General features: G+C 41.6%; 1 protein-coding gene and 1 long non-coding RNA gene across 3 annotated transcripts in view; one reads left to right on the top strand and one right to left on the bottom strand.

Moving 5' to 3' along the window:
* galnt18b (UDP-N-acetyl-alpha-D-galactosamine:polypeptide N-acetylgalactosaminyltransferase 18b) overlaps window positions 1-14,734 on the bottom strand; it is a 66,863-nt gene that overhangs the window by 25,951 nt on the left and 26,178 nt on the right. Inside the window, 3 exon segments of the mRNA XM_018663093.2 lie at window positions 511-694; window positions 6,514-6,680; window positions 10,181-10,376. Coding sequence (XP_018518609.1) covers window positions 511-694; window positions 6,514-6,680; window positions 10,181-10,376 — 547 coding nt within the window.
* Window positions 8,232-14,734, top strand: part of LOC108874581 (uncharacterized) — a 50,540-nt gene continuing 44,037 nt past the window's right edge. Inside the window, exon 1 of one of the 2 annotated variants that reach the window (XR_007814010.1) lies at window positions 8,232-8,362. This is a non-coding gene — a long non-coding RNA (uncharacterized LOC108874581). The remainder of the gene's footprint in view (window positions 8,363-14,734) is intronic. The other variant, XR_007814009.1, reaches the window with a different exon arrangement.

Raw genomic sequence — 14,734 nt, 5'->3', positions numbered from 1 at the left:
TGTCGAGCTCTACACTTCTGTCTGTCGGGGCGTCTTCTTCAGGAACTCGAGTTTTCTTTAACATTTTCTGAAGTCATTTTCTCCTCTACCTCGCTCCCTCTCCTGACGTTCGGCTGCAGCTCTAGCCTCTTTGCTAAGCTACGCTAACTGGCTGCTGTAGCTGTATATTTCACAGTGAGTCTTTAAGTAGTAAAATGTAGATCTTCTGCTTTAATAGGTGCCTGTCTGGATCTTTGAAGTATCTCACACACACAGTAAAGATTTAAAAGCACATTAGCTTGATGATGGTAAAATGTTGTTCAGATTCTAATGACAGATTTGGGGCAGTGTGCAGTTACCTGGTGTGAGTGCCATGGCAGATTAGTGGGATCTGTCAGTCTCCAGAAAAAGAGCCAGTCTTTGTTTTTAAATCATTTTCAGAAATCCCACACACAGCGATATGACTCAAGAACCAGCGCGCTTGTGCTGAGCTGTTCTAACCTCATGCTGCACACGTTGCCAGTGACTCACCAGCCGACGTTGAACTCGACGTGGGCATCAAACAGGGCAACGACTGGAGCGGTGGCAGCCCTCCACCCGCTCACTCTGGACCGGATCAAACCCTCCTGCTTGGCGTGCCGCACCATCTTAATGAATCCTGGACGCTGGCTGTTGGTCTCAGACACGAAATCCTGCAGCTTCTCCTTCAGCTCATCTACAAAGCACACGGACGCACATGAATTTTACATTCATATCTGAGGAGTCTTTGAAGATCTCATTTGAGATAGGTGAGTAAGAGCGGAGAGTTGCTTATGAACAAACTTCCACCCACAAGACGTTGTCATGTCCTCCTTCACTGGGCAGTATTTTATTGGGCCAAAAGTCCTCATGCTTCACTGCTTTGATCACTGGACCAAAGAGGCAGCAGCCTGAGCCAGCGCTGCAGACCTCCATGGGGCTTACCAGTCATAACGGGATATTGCAATATTGAGGACTCAGCCTGCAATGCTTTTCAAAACATGGAGGGAGGAGATGAAGGAAGTCCGTCTGGTTTAATGTTGGGCTTCAAAGTTTACCTGCATTATTACCTGAGCTGTATGATGAGATGCCCTGCAGGATAAAAGAGTCGCTGCTACCTATATGAAAAAAAAAAAAATCAAAGTTCTCCCAACAGGTTATAAGTGGGAGCAATATTTCTGAAACATTTCTCAAAAATACAATAAATTACAGCAGCGCATTAGAGGTTCCCTGTGTGGTTCAGCTAGAAAAATTCCAAGGCAAGTGAAATATTTTCCACTTTTTTCTTTAAAAATAGACCATGCTTTCAGCAGCAGCCAGTGAGTAAGCAAAAGCAACCATTATATCATAACTCCATACTGTACAACAGAGTGAAGCTGGTGAGAAAAATAAAGCTTTCATCAGCGCCGCGTTTCATCAGTCCCTGTTTAAATTACCTGAGGCTGTGTTCTCACCATTTCACTTTTAACCATCGGTGCCTTTAGAGTTTAAAGGGAATGTGGAGCAGTTGCAGGCAGACAGAAAGCGGCTGCCATGAAATCATGCTGCGCCTGGCTTCTTTAGAGGCAGGTTGAGATGTTTTATCAAGTCAAAAAAAAAAAAAAAAAAAACTCAAAAAAGTTGATTTTCCAACCCAACAACGCTGGAGAAAGTAGTTAATCTGATGGTTTCTGTTATTCAAAAACAACTGTCATCACAAGACCCAGCCTTCATCCAGTCTACAGAATATGATTAAAGCAGGATGTTTTCCCCAAACATAAAGATTCTGTACAGTCCCATGATGCACAGAAACACAGGACCCTGCTTCAGAACTCATTCATTTAGATGGAAATTATAATTTATACAGTGAATATTTTTATTTTCTCCTGCTGTTCCAAAGATAAATATAGACTCTTTGGCATGATCGCTGATGTTGGCACCTGTTCGTGAACACATCTCACAGCATATGAATCAGAGCCTCCACAACAGCAACTTATCTAGAATAAGAAATATTAGACCTCTCATCCTTTCATCAGCAGTCCCTTCAGAGGTTAACTATCCTGGAATTTTAGCTTGTTGGTGTCCACACTTTTTACGGACAGTGTGTGGTGTTTTATGGAATAAGAGAAGGTAATAATGAACCAGTGTAATTAAAAATCTCTATATATATTTGATGAATGAGTCATGAGTCAACACATTATTGAATGATGGAGGTTATGACCTGTGTCCTGTGGATCCTGGACGCCTAACAAAGGCCTTTGTTGGTGCATTGCTGCCACCTACATGTGTGTTCAGTGTGACAGTGTCCTGCTCAGGTGAGGCAGCGGTGATCGGTTTTCTATTCTCCCTGGTTAATTGCAATTGGCTAAAATCCCAGGTGTAAATCTGCCCTTGATCAGAATCAGAAGCTAAAGCAGAGGGAATCACAGAGCTGAGAAACACTCTGTTGTTAAAAAGTATTTGTTTACTCATGCGAGCAGCTGCTGATGACGTTCCACCAGATTACTGTATCTGTAATGATTCCTAATCCATTGATAATTGAGCGAATTGAAAACAGGAGAGATGACGTGTTATGCCTCATAACAAATCATAATAAAGCTCAGTTCATTACACCAGGAATGGCTGATGGCCAGCAGCCATCAATCTCTCAGGACTGACATCCTGCTGAAGCTCAGCTGGAGAGCGATGGGCTCTTGGATGGAGTCGGACTGGAACAACAGGTTTCCAACGGCGCTGTGCAGTCAGGCAGCAAATCCAGTAACATACTCTAAATGTAACGAGACGACGCCCAGAGGTTTGTCTCAGATGATGAAGAGGAAAGCTAATGGTGAGCGGTAACAGCCTGTGTCCCACCCTCAGTGTGACATGACAAAACAACACTGAGTGAAACTGCTCCTCCGACTCCACAACAACACACAAAACCTTTCAAAACAAAACCCTCAGCGACTTTAAATCCTGATCTGCGTTCCTCTGAGCGTGCAGAGGATTTAATTGTGACAGTGTCATCAATCTGTAGTTCTGTGTGTAACCTGATATCAGATTGATGAATGGGATTTTAGAAACCGTGTCCTTTCATCTGTGACCTGTTGCTGCTTCACCACCGTGCGTCTGAACTGAACTTGTTTGTGTCTTCTCCTCGTGCATGTTCAAACTAAACACCATTCATCACCACACAGGCGTTATTGCTGGCACAGCAGATGGCAAATCGGCATGGATACAGGTCTCACAGCTGCTGTGTGGTTTGCACTACACAACTTGGCAATATCTCACTACACAACTCTGCGGTTGTGAAAATCTGTGTTTAAAATATCCAACTGACACTCGCTCTTCCTCCACCATTCCACCAGTCTCTCTACCAAATACTCTGAGTCCACTTTGTTAAAAACATTTCAAACACATGTTGCTGAAGTTCCAGTGCAAATGTGCACTGCTTGTATTTTATAGTTGTGAGCCGTAAACACAGATTTGCTGTTTTTTTGCAGATATGGTCCCAGCCTGTGTGTGCCCTTCAGCTTTCATTAGCTGGACCTGCAGAGAGCGCTCGATGGATATCCAGCTGCTTTGCTGGAAGTTATCTGCTCACCTGAGGTGCTGAATGAATCCACATTATGAAATGCAGAGTGGAGACAAACCTCAGGGTCTGATCAGCAACAAACTGTCACCTGCAGTGAATATTAAACCTGGATATACATAAGTTGATTCATTGATTATTTGATTGATATTTGCTGTTTTTCACGGCGCTGTGTGAAAAACAGGCACATGGAGGAGACTAATACGACAAGAAGAGATGATTCTTTAAAGGACAAAACACATTTTGCACAAAATCACTCACCTTCCACCTGCACAGGACTCCTTGGTATTAGTATTTAAGTTAAAGTATAGAATCAGAAGTCCTCCGACAGTCTGTCTAATAGATGAGCCCTCCTCAGAACCTGGCTCTTACACAGACGAGCCTTTCTCGGGCCACAGTTTGGGACATTATCCAATTAAGGCAGAATCAGCTAGGTCAATTTGCCCTTCTCTCCCTTGATGGCTACACGTTCCCCTGCATGCTAATGCCTCTCGGAGGTGAGCTGTGACAGTGGTGGATGACTAATGTAAAGCTGCGGATGCCTGGGAGGTTAGCGGTGGACGATGACCCCCCTTCAACAATCTCAGCAGCATCACGGGTCAACAGGCTAATGACATTTAACACAGATAAGATTCACAGTCATGGCGATAATGATAACACCAGGCCTATCAGACACAGTGTGACAGAGTGCTCAAGCAAACAGGGTGAAATGCCATCAGCAAAATGTCAGGGCATGATTTGGGTGTCTGAAGGAGCTAAAGGCGTCTGCTCCCAGCTCTCAATTACGTGATGAAATATGAATGTTTATGGGATGTGATGTGATAATCCTCCTGTGCACGGAGGAGTGGGCAGGTGCTGTCACGTTTACATCTCTTAATGAACAGATAACTTTGGATATTCAACCTCCTGGTTAATAACAGCCTGACGAACAGAGATCATTCTTTTTCCACAGCGTTGAGATAAGTTACGAGGACGCACCACAGTGATCTATATTCTGTTCCAGCAAAGCTACAGGCCATGCTACATGCTTTGCATTATTGACTCTGGTAAACATATTCTTCCCAGTGCCAGTATTTCCCATGTTGATCGGCCCTAATGGCTGTCTCAGTCCTTGTTACAAGCGCACAGCCCATTTGAAAGTGTATTGCCTATAAATGACCTTGGCACAGTATCATTAGCTTTTTATAGCCTGCTCTCTGCCTTTGGAATGTATTTGAGTCTTAACTGTAAATTACCAGGTCCACTTTTCACAGGTGACTTCAAACCTAATTCATGGCAGACTAAAGTCACCGATCAGTATTCTAACACATCCGTCATCTCAGTAATAACGAGTGATCAGAGCTCAGCAGTCGCACATTATCAGCATGTACTGGATATCTTTTCGACCTGATACTGTTACTTTACATCCAGTGCATGCAGATGTAAAGAATTAGCTGCAAATGCAGACAAGATATTTACAAACACTTCCTCACCTTGCTGGATTGTTTTCTGCCTCAGGCAAATATCCAGGCTTTGCAGCTAATTAGTGTTATTAATCTATCGGTTAAATCCAGTGAACTCAGCCACTAATTAAAAACAGTAAAGGAGTCTGGAAGCCGTCAGCGGAGCAGTAAATATCACGGGTATAGATTTCTCCACATGAGGCAATGGTATGTAAACTATAGGGCACAAAGCTGCTGGAAACTACTTTATAAAATGGCTGTCAGAGTCCCAACAGTTTCATTAACAAGTGTGGGCGGGGTGGTCTCCACAGGCAGTTTTTATAAGGACTATTTTCACTGTAGGAAGTAGCTCCACCGTGTCGTGTGGATGTGGACTGTCCACAGTAACAATGGCACCGTTTCTGGAGAGAGACGTTAATGCAGCACCAGCTAAATTCCATTCACCTCCATTGTACTGGTGAAATTTTAGAGACAGATATCTCAAATTAAATCTAACTGTGTAAGTGTCCAGACGCCACGAGAGAAAACAACATTTTCATTTCTGTTTTATCGTATTTGTTTATTTATTTATTGGTAATTTGGATGAAGCAACCTGACTGTTGTGTGTGTATCCAGATACACTATAGTACAATAACTTTTTCATTATTAGGCCTATTATCTGTTGCATTATTTTGTTTTATTTAGTTCCATGTTTGCAGGAATGCCACTACACACTGCAGCACCTGTAACCCACCTGACGCCAGACAAAGGTCATTCTGATTCTCTAGAGGAAAAATATTTGGACTTTTGCTGAAAATAAAAAATTTGTGAGCAACAGCTCACCTGTTTTTTCAGGAGGAGCTGATATTCTACATTTGTTTGTCAGTGTGAGTGTCTGAAAGCTAAAAGTGTGAGAGGTGTCAGTGCTGTGTTACTGGACATGGACTCTGGTTCGATTTAACAATGTCTTGTAAAATGGGTCTTAATCATCCTAACAGACTGAGGTTATAGTTCATGTATTAGGTTACATTCAGATCACGGCAGTGACCCTCAGATTCTCTATCAAATGTTTAACTCTAATCATCTGGATAAAAAATATTCAGTCTGCTGCACCATAAAAACAGTTTTCAATCCATTTCCCATGTTGCACCGGAGCCCCTCAGGGTTCAGTGCAGAAAAACAAAGAGCCGTGTGTAATCTGTGTGCTCACATTAGAAACCGTGTTCCTGGATTCCTGATCCGAAAGCAAAGTTGTGGACACGGATTAAGAATCCATGTGCATAGATTACAAATCATGTACATGGATTTACTGGTGTCATTTTTCTGCAGCTGTCTCCTGGGGGCGCTCTGTACGCTTCTGTTTCCAGATGAAAACAAAGATGGCAGCCCACAGGCCACCAGGACAGGAAACAGTCACAGCGTGGCAAACAGATAATCACACTGTTTAATCTATTCTTATACTTTACCCCCCAAACTCTTTCCATGCAGAGTGTCTTCAGGTTGCTACACCTGGACACCGTTTAGGGGATTTAAGCTGCTGCTTACTGTTATTGCTGTTGTCGTCGACCAGGATTATCTCCTTGAGGAGGTGGGACGGCGTCCTGTTGATGGCAGAGTGAATGGACCGCAGGATGACGGACAAGGCTTCGTTCACAAAAATGAACACGATGCTCACTTGAGGAAGGTTTAAAGGATAAGTGATGTTTCTGCACCTGTGGAAGACAAATAACAAATCCTTTGTGAGGCAATGTTTGTATCTTGTCTAAAGGATTAACAGATAAATTTGACATTGATTCCTAAAGAGCTACTTGGCAGACGATATCAGGTATGAATGTAGGCACTGGCACCAGATCATGGCCAGCTATTTTCTTTTTTTCCTTCTTTTTTAAAAATGGAAATATAATGATCAGCGGGTTGCTGCAATAGTGGTGCACCTGCAATGCAGTTTTAAAAAGGATTGGGAGGAATAAATGAATGGTTGTGTGTGAGGGTCTAACATCAGTCAAGCTCCTCTTTCCCTTTTTAAAACATTGTTTCCTGCCACCACATGCTGACATTTTCATTGTGAATGAGCAGCCCAGCCTCTTCTCCCAGGAGAGAATCTGATGCCAGTTTCCAAGAAATGCAGAGAGAGGAAGCTGTAAAAATATGACCATAAAGCTGCAGGTAATGTTTGAATTAAGGTTTTTGAAATTGAAATCTTGGATGATGATAATCTTTTTTGCGTGCAATGACACAAATCTGTTGGAAGACAATTATTTCCTCAGTAACAGTTTGTGGATTGTGGAAGCAAAATCTGCTGCAGACTCCTCATAATAATCTTCTTGACATGACCATTTAATTTAAGAGTGAGTTGTTCTGGGGTTGTGATATTACCTGCCTGCCAAATATAACCAAACCACACAACTGTTACCAAATCACACGGTTCATTACTGACCAGGGCATGTTGTATTTACAGAAAAGCACAGTTAAGGCACCACGAGGGGATGTGTTGGAAAAACACGGATGCAAAATGTGTGTGATTAATGTATCCCCTGGAACAGTTTTGCATGAGTGTACAGAGCCAGTATTGGTGGGGATGGATGGTCTGAAGGGAGTTTAGTGACGTACAGTGGAGAAAATGCCCCGAAGATCTGTGAGCTGTGTAAACTTTCACACCGGGATGTCACTCTGTGTTCTGCCGCTGTAACCTTGGTGATGTGAACATGAAAGCTGGGTTTGAAAATGTGAGTCACAGACGACCAACATGGTGTGAACAATCTCCAGTAAAAGGACTCAGGACTATGACTTAATCAAAGTGCCCACAGTGCATGAATAACAGCATAAGGCTTCATAAACGGCACATGCCCGTTAATTTATAGGCTGAGGACAGGAAGCATGTGCTGTGTCCTGCCGACTTCAGATAGCCATGGGGATGTGTGACATATTGGTACAATTAGAATGACCCCTTAATCAAGCCTACTATCTAAAAGAGTTTTCATCTGTTTGGATAATATGATTAACTCTACAGCAGGTAGCTGCGCTCAGTGCTGTAGGCAGAAATAAAGTCTTTAGTGGTTTTCAATTAGAAGCACTCAGTGTTTGAGAGAGTGTTTTGTACAGTAGCTGCCTCATGAGTTCATTTGTTATTACAGAAAAGTGAAAAAACAAAGTGAATTGATTCTGTTTATTTTCATTAAGTGATTAATGGGGTTAATGCTTAAAGAAAAATCGGATTAATTAATGTCATCGATGTCAATCAGTCCAATGAGTACGAGGATCTTCAAAACAGTGACGCTGATCAGGTGAGCTACTGCGCATGCTCCAATTCCAGCGTATCCGGAAATACTTCGTAGTTGGGTAGAGGCGGGAGCGGACGTTAATGTCGGCGTTGCTCGTTCACCGCATCTTTTAGGTAAGTAATTAAAATATATCTACATGAGTGTGTTTAGTTCTACATGAAACGTGATAAATAGCAGCTGTTAGACGTTTCTGAGACATTTTCAGTCCGATAGTTTTCTCTGGAACATGAACTTTGTTAGGCACGTTTGTCTCAGTTAAGTTAATGCTAGCTAAACGTTGCTACAGCTAGCTGTTATTTACCTACACCCTGGATACGTCTCTTAAAATAGCCACTCCACCGCGGCCCAGAACAGTAATCCTGCAAGCAGCACTGACAGTGTAGTGCTCATATCAGTGAGAGTAACAGCCCTTTAACAGACTGGCTGGGGGTGGAGTCTGCACCTGTGTTGTAGTTAAGCTAGCGGCTCTGTTTCCCTCAACAACCTTCAATCGCTGTAATCTAACGTCAAACTGGAGGAGACGAACGACACAGAGAGCTACAGAGTGTTTTAAATAAAAGCTGGAAACAGAAGCAGTTGTGTTGAAGAGCAGTCTTGGTCATTTGAGCTAATGTTTAGCTAATGTTTTAGCTGCAGTGTGCAGGCTAACAGCTAATTAAGCTAGCGGAGTGAGGGAGCGTCACGTCGGGACAAACAGCTGATCAGTGCAGAGCGAGGGGAGAAGTATTCTATACACGCAGCAGTGTTGGTCCTTACTAATGTACTGCAGACTGATGTGCACTGTATAACAAAGAAGCAAGATAAAACTGCAGCAAGTACTCTTCCCTGACTCTGTTAGCACATTAGCACCTTTGTAGTATTTCAGTATTTGGCCTCAATCGGTCAGTGACTGAAATCATATTTGGCTCTTTAATTTTGAAACCACAATCACTCATTAAGTGTAATATTGTGTTTTATATATATATATTATATTGTGTTGTGTTTCTGCTCTTGGATTCTCTACATTAGAGTTGAGCAACAGTCATGTAATTTGTGAACATAATAATAGGTCCTGTACTTATTAACAAGATAAATATTACTTTCACTGGACCGTTCTAAAACATTTTTCCTTCTTGCCATAGTTCTTAATGAATCACAAAATAAAGGAATGTCCCTGAGCTGAAATAATTTGCCAATTGTTTGACATGAAAGTAAAACTAACATTTGGACGGCAGATGAACGGTTAGTTGCAGCACAGACTCTAGGCTGTTTGATAACTGATAATTTTCCAGGTTGTTTACATCAGTGAGCAGAGCTGATTCGTGTCAATATTGGATTTTTAGGGACGGTAGAAATCTGTCAGTCAGCTGCTTGGTCCACCATGTTGGTCCAGACTGTTACCAGTGTTAAAGGATGAATTCTAATGACTTGGTGACTTTCATCTAGTGCCAGGTCAAAGATTTTCACTTCATCTAAACATCTACTTGAGGGATTGGTACAGACAGTCGTGGTTCCCAGGTGTTGAATCCTAAAGACTTTGGTGATACTCTCACTTTTCTTGTAGCACTGCCATGAATTACAACTGTTGTATGGATTGTCATTAAATTTGTGACATATATTCAGTCTCCCTATGGATGAAATGTAATAATGTAGGCGATTCCCTGACTTTTTATCTAGTGGCACCAACAGGTCAAATACATTAGTTAATGACCAAATACTTAAAATAATAATTACATTCCCACAGGCCTCCACTGCCCTTTGATTTTATTGCTCATTATCACTGGATTATCTTCATCAAATCATAATATAATATTGCATGTACCTTCAGAAAACAGCAGTGAAATAATGAATTTACTCAAACATAGGTTACTGTACCAACAGCTAACATCTAGCATAGGGTGCTAGCATGTAAAGGTGACAGTGTTTGAGCACCATTCTTCCTGCGCTCTTACCCATCAGGCCTCAGGTCTGGTATTGGCCTGTCTAAAGAGAGACGATCACTGAGGTAGCCGTTATAGCCGTAGTACTGGAACATCTTCAGCGCCACCCGCCGGTTGTCCGGGCTGAGCTCCTGGCCCCAGTGAGTGAACAGCGACGAATCAGAGAATGACGTGTCCGTCTGACCATCCTCTCCCCTCCCTGGAGTCTCTAGGAGGCACAGGAAGACAAATAGTGTGAGTGTTTGTCTAGGTCACAGCTTCTCAACCTACCTGTGAGGTTGTGCGTAAGGTGACATTTGAGGAATGTGGACAAATGATAGTGCTAATATAATCACTGTGATAAATGCTGTTTTCCTTGTGCTGTAATGTATGTTAGCAGGTGAAGGGTGGCCTGTTATTTAAAGAGACTGACTGGCTGTCCTTCAGCAGAAGCACCGGCAGTTCATATGCATTACGAGAAGCTATAGTGCCCTTGAACAAAAGATTCAATCTGTACAAGCAGCTGGTGGGCTGCTTGGTAGCTGACTTTGCTCTTTGACCCAACAGATAGGGGAAAGTGAAGCTAATTTCCCTAAAGGTATCACTAGAGTAAGCCACACAGACTTCCTTTAATAATTAATCAAGTGGTAATGTGTGATAATTTTTAGAGAAAGTGTAGCTTCCTCTGTGTGTGCTCTCGCACCACATACAAACTCCTTTTATATTAAAAAAGGCTCAGTGAGCGTAGTCCTGCTTTGTTTTACAGCTGAGCAGCGCTGACAGCACTGAGAGCAGAAAGACATTTAACAAACACACCCTCAGAGTGACAAACAGTACGTTACTGCTTGTGGTCCTTATTGATAGACTCAGCTCATGTCCAGACTCCATAAAAAACCGGTGGCATCTGTTAAAAATTCTGTCCTGCTTCCAGGAGGTTTTAATGCACTTTAGAGGCAAACTTCTGAGTGTGCTTAACAGTCAGGGAGCTTTACCCACAGGCTTGTGGTTTAAATGCCAAAAAAGCAGTAGATGGAGTAGATAAAAATGAAGTGATATCATCTTGAAGAGTGTTTATAAAAGTTTTCCAACTGCACTTTCATGATTACAGTGTCTAGCTCTGAAATTTAAGTGCAGCCATATTTTTTTGCAACATAAATGGAAAAACATGCAAACAGCACAAATGCTTTCCAAGGTTTTTCATTTCATACAGCAGTTTTGTTGAGTCATAATACCTGTTGGGACATTATGCAATGTGCCACAGTCAGATGTGAATATTGCAGAGCTTTTCTGTTATTGGACAGCACGGTTTTATTTATGTCTGTGGAGACACGGGGGTGAGGAGGAAACGTTGCTGAAAACTGGGAACAGAGAATGTCATTTCATGTGCTCTGACATTAGTGACTGCAGGGTGTGCAATGATTTGCCTCAGTATACGATACAGAGACAAGTTTAACTTTATTAAACTTCTACTACTGAAAGAAGAAATGGTCAGGAAATAATTAATTTCATCATAATTTACCTCATTGAGAAGGTCTGTGAAAAGTGAATTTCATGTCCTGGATAATAATGGCACACCATTAATTAAAAAATACTAATCAGCAGGAAATGAAATCAAATGGAAACTGGATTCTGGTATCATGTTTTAATAATTTTATTAAAAGCAAAGGCATCAGTCCCCTGCAGCATATTGAGGCTATACAACAACAACAGAAGAGACCAGATTCATTATAAAGCTTCAGGATTTCAGGTTGCTGCTAACAGACGGAGGTTATCAGGAATAATTCACAACCAACCAGACGTAATAAACACTTTGTTGTTCAGAGTGAAATTAAATGCAAACTAGAAGAAGGGTGATAAGAATAATTTCCTCTTTAATTAATATTATTTGTCATCTAGTGTTGTTTTCTGCTGTGTTTGTTGAGGATGATTTAAATCATTATGTGTTTTTAATGTGTTTAAAGTTTAAGAACAAGAGCGAGATAAAGATGAATGAACACTTTTGGGTAATAAATGAAGACTAAATCTTTTCAGACATAAAATTAAATAGTGAGAAATTAACATGAACCCAGAACATTCAAACACCCACGACATTATTGTGAGGAGAGGAGGAAAAAAGCTCTGAGCCCTTGGTGAAACTGTGCAGAGGACAAGGTTAAATGTGTGTTTGTGTTTGTGTGAGAGTGAGTGTGTTTTAAGCAGATTGGGAAAGGTTAATATTCATGAGCAGATTGTTTTAACATACGAGTGACAAACCGTGTCAGCCAAGTAAGAACTAAGACAACAGTATGGAGGCAGGTGTGAAGGGATTACATTATGAACCAGAACAAAAAAGAACTGCTTCTGAAAAGGAAGGAGCTTACAGGAAATTTCTTCAGAAGGTGAACAAAACTACAGTTCTAGTACCAGAGTTTGTCTCCTGTTAAAACATGCAACACTTTTCTTTACACGTCTGGTTAAAGAGGGGGTGTTTATATTTACTTCAGCTCTGACTCTGACCTTTACATAGGCATAGGAAGAAGCTCTCAGCATGCCTGTAGACACCTGGTGATACCAGCTTTCATTAAATATTTAAAAACCAACTCAACACTAACACTATCTGTTCAACAACAAAGCAGGTGGAGACCAAAGACAGAGTGAATATTTACCAGGCGTCTAGAAATATGACTCTAAATGAAATTTTATTTTAGCTGTAATAAAAGCTAATCACTGTGGCTCATCAAGAAATACCTGCACTCCACGATACATAGCTGTAATTTATTGAAATATTTAGTGAAACATTAACAAATCAAAAAGTCCACCAACATCCAAGTCGAGAGAGGAGTGCAGAGTGAACGTTACGAGCCCGAGGCAGAATAACTCCGCTCCTCACATTCAACACTCGGCTGTGAAAACTCTCAGAGCTGTGAAGCAGAGGGGAAGTGTCTCAGCTCTTGATAACACAACAGTGTGATTAGACTAAGGACAGGATAAAAGTTCTCAAAGTCTTTCAGTCCTGGCAAATACGCCTGAGGGCCCATTCGTCTAACTGCCCGTGGTGGTGATTAATTAAGCCAACAGAGACAGGTTCCTCAGCAGTGAGTCCCTGAAGCAGTGGTTAGGTCAGGTTAGTGTTGTTTGGACAGGGTAACCTTGGCAGCTTGCTCTGTTTAGCATGTTGTTTGAGTGGCGTTCATAATAGATGTCAGTCAAATGTGTTAGCAGAGCCATGGTAGTGGTTCAGATAAATCAGATAACACAACATAATCTCATAGTGTGCCACGTGCCTTGTTTTTCCTCAAGCAGGTCATGTGACTTACTGTAACCTTGTTGTTTAGAGAACGGTTTCCTCCTGAGTGCACAGTCAGGCAACTAACCTTGGTGCTAACTCAAGTAAAGCACAGCCAAATACCTGAGGCAAAAGCTAATGTGTATGTGTGCGTATATGTGTGTGTGTAGACGGGGGAAGTATTCCCCGAGCTTCCCAGCAGCACTCCAGGCGTGTGTGGATTGCAGCACTAAGAACGTGCACAGCAAGGAAACGTAGTTATAGCTGTCTGCTCCACATGTGCACGTGCAACAAATGTACACTCATTGTCATCAACATAAGCAAAAACAAAAATAGCTGGAGATGAAACTTTAAGACACTTAACAAGGAAGTCACTGAAAAGGAACAATAAACCTCCAGGCCTTACATGAACTTACTTTTTAGATGCACAGCAGCTGATGTTAAATTATTAAATTGGATCTCATAAAAGATAGTTCACAGTGATGAAACTGCCCCAGAATGCACAAAGATTCTATCAAATTATATTTATTCATCCTCTCCTGCCAGTGGAGAGGAAAATGTTTTGAATTTCAAAAGCAAATCATTATCATTTTTGACACCTCTGAGATAACTCTCCCATGTGCTACGCTAACTCACGGTGGTACAGATGTAGACTTTTGATAGAACTGCTGTAGGGCTGAATTTTTTACCTGCCTCTTCAAACCCTGAGCTCTATTCAGCGAGAAAAGAGGAAAGCATTTGGCTGTTGCAACAAATTTGAGTGAAAATCAATGAAAGGGTAAAATCTCAGTCAGGAGATCTTTACTGTAAGCCAGATGCTGCAGATGCTGGAGGTAGAACATCCTCATTGACCCTTAAACACACACCTCAGGTCTCTTTAGAGATTCACAGTATGTGTTCATTTTATTCAGTTATGGAGCTCAATATCTTTTATTCCTGTTCTGGTTTTAACAATCCTCTGGTGTCAAAATGCCAAAATTGTTCTGTGCTCTTCATTTATTTTTTATGGCGTTTTAGAGACCTGACATTCAGCATGTAAGAGTGCTGTTTTTTCCTACAGTGTGCAGGTAAAAGGCACTAACAGGTAATGTTGTGTGTCTTTATGATCGCCTACAGTCATGGTATCGTAGAGGTTCAGTGCTGATGTGTCGGGTATTTTGCAGACCAGCACTTTACATGCTATTAGACGGGTTTGATTTTGAAAATCAGCTGATGAAGAAGATTACATTTTTCATGCCTAGTGATCAGACAGATAATTTTGAACTGGAGCATAAGTGTAGATCTGGGCTGTGTGCAGTGCACAATCAGGTTGAGATGATCAC

The sequence above is a fragment of the Lates calcarifer genome, linkage group LG2, assembly GCF_001640805.2.
Source record: "Lates calcarifer isolate ASB-BC8 linkage group LG2, TLL_Latcal_v3, whole genome shotgun sequence".
Classification (NCBI taxonomy): domain Eukaryota; kingdom Metazoa; phylum Chordata; class Actinopteri; family Centropomidae; genus Lates; species Lates calcarifer.
This window is presented reverse-complemented; position numbering and strand designations above follow the sequence as displayed.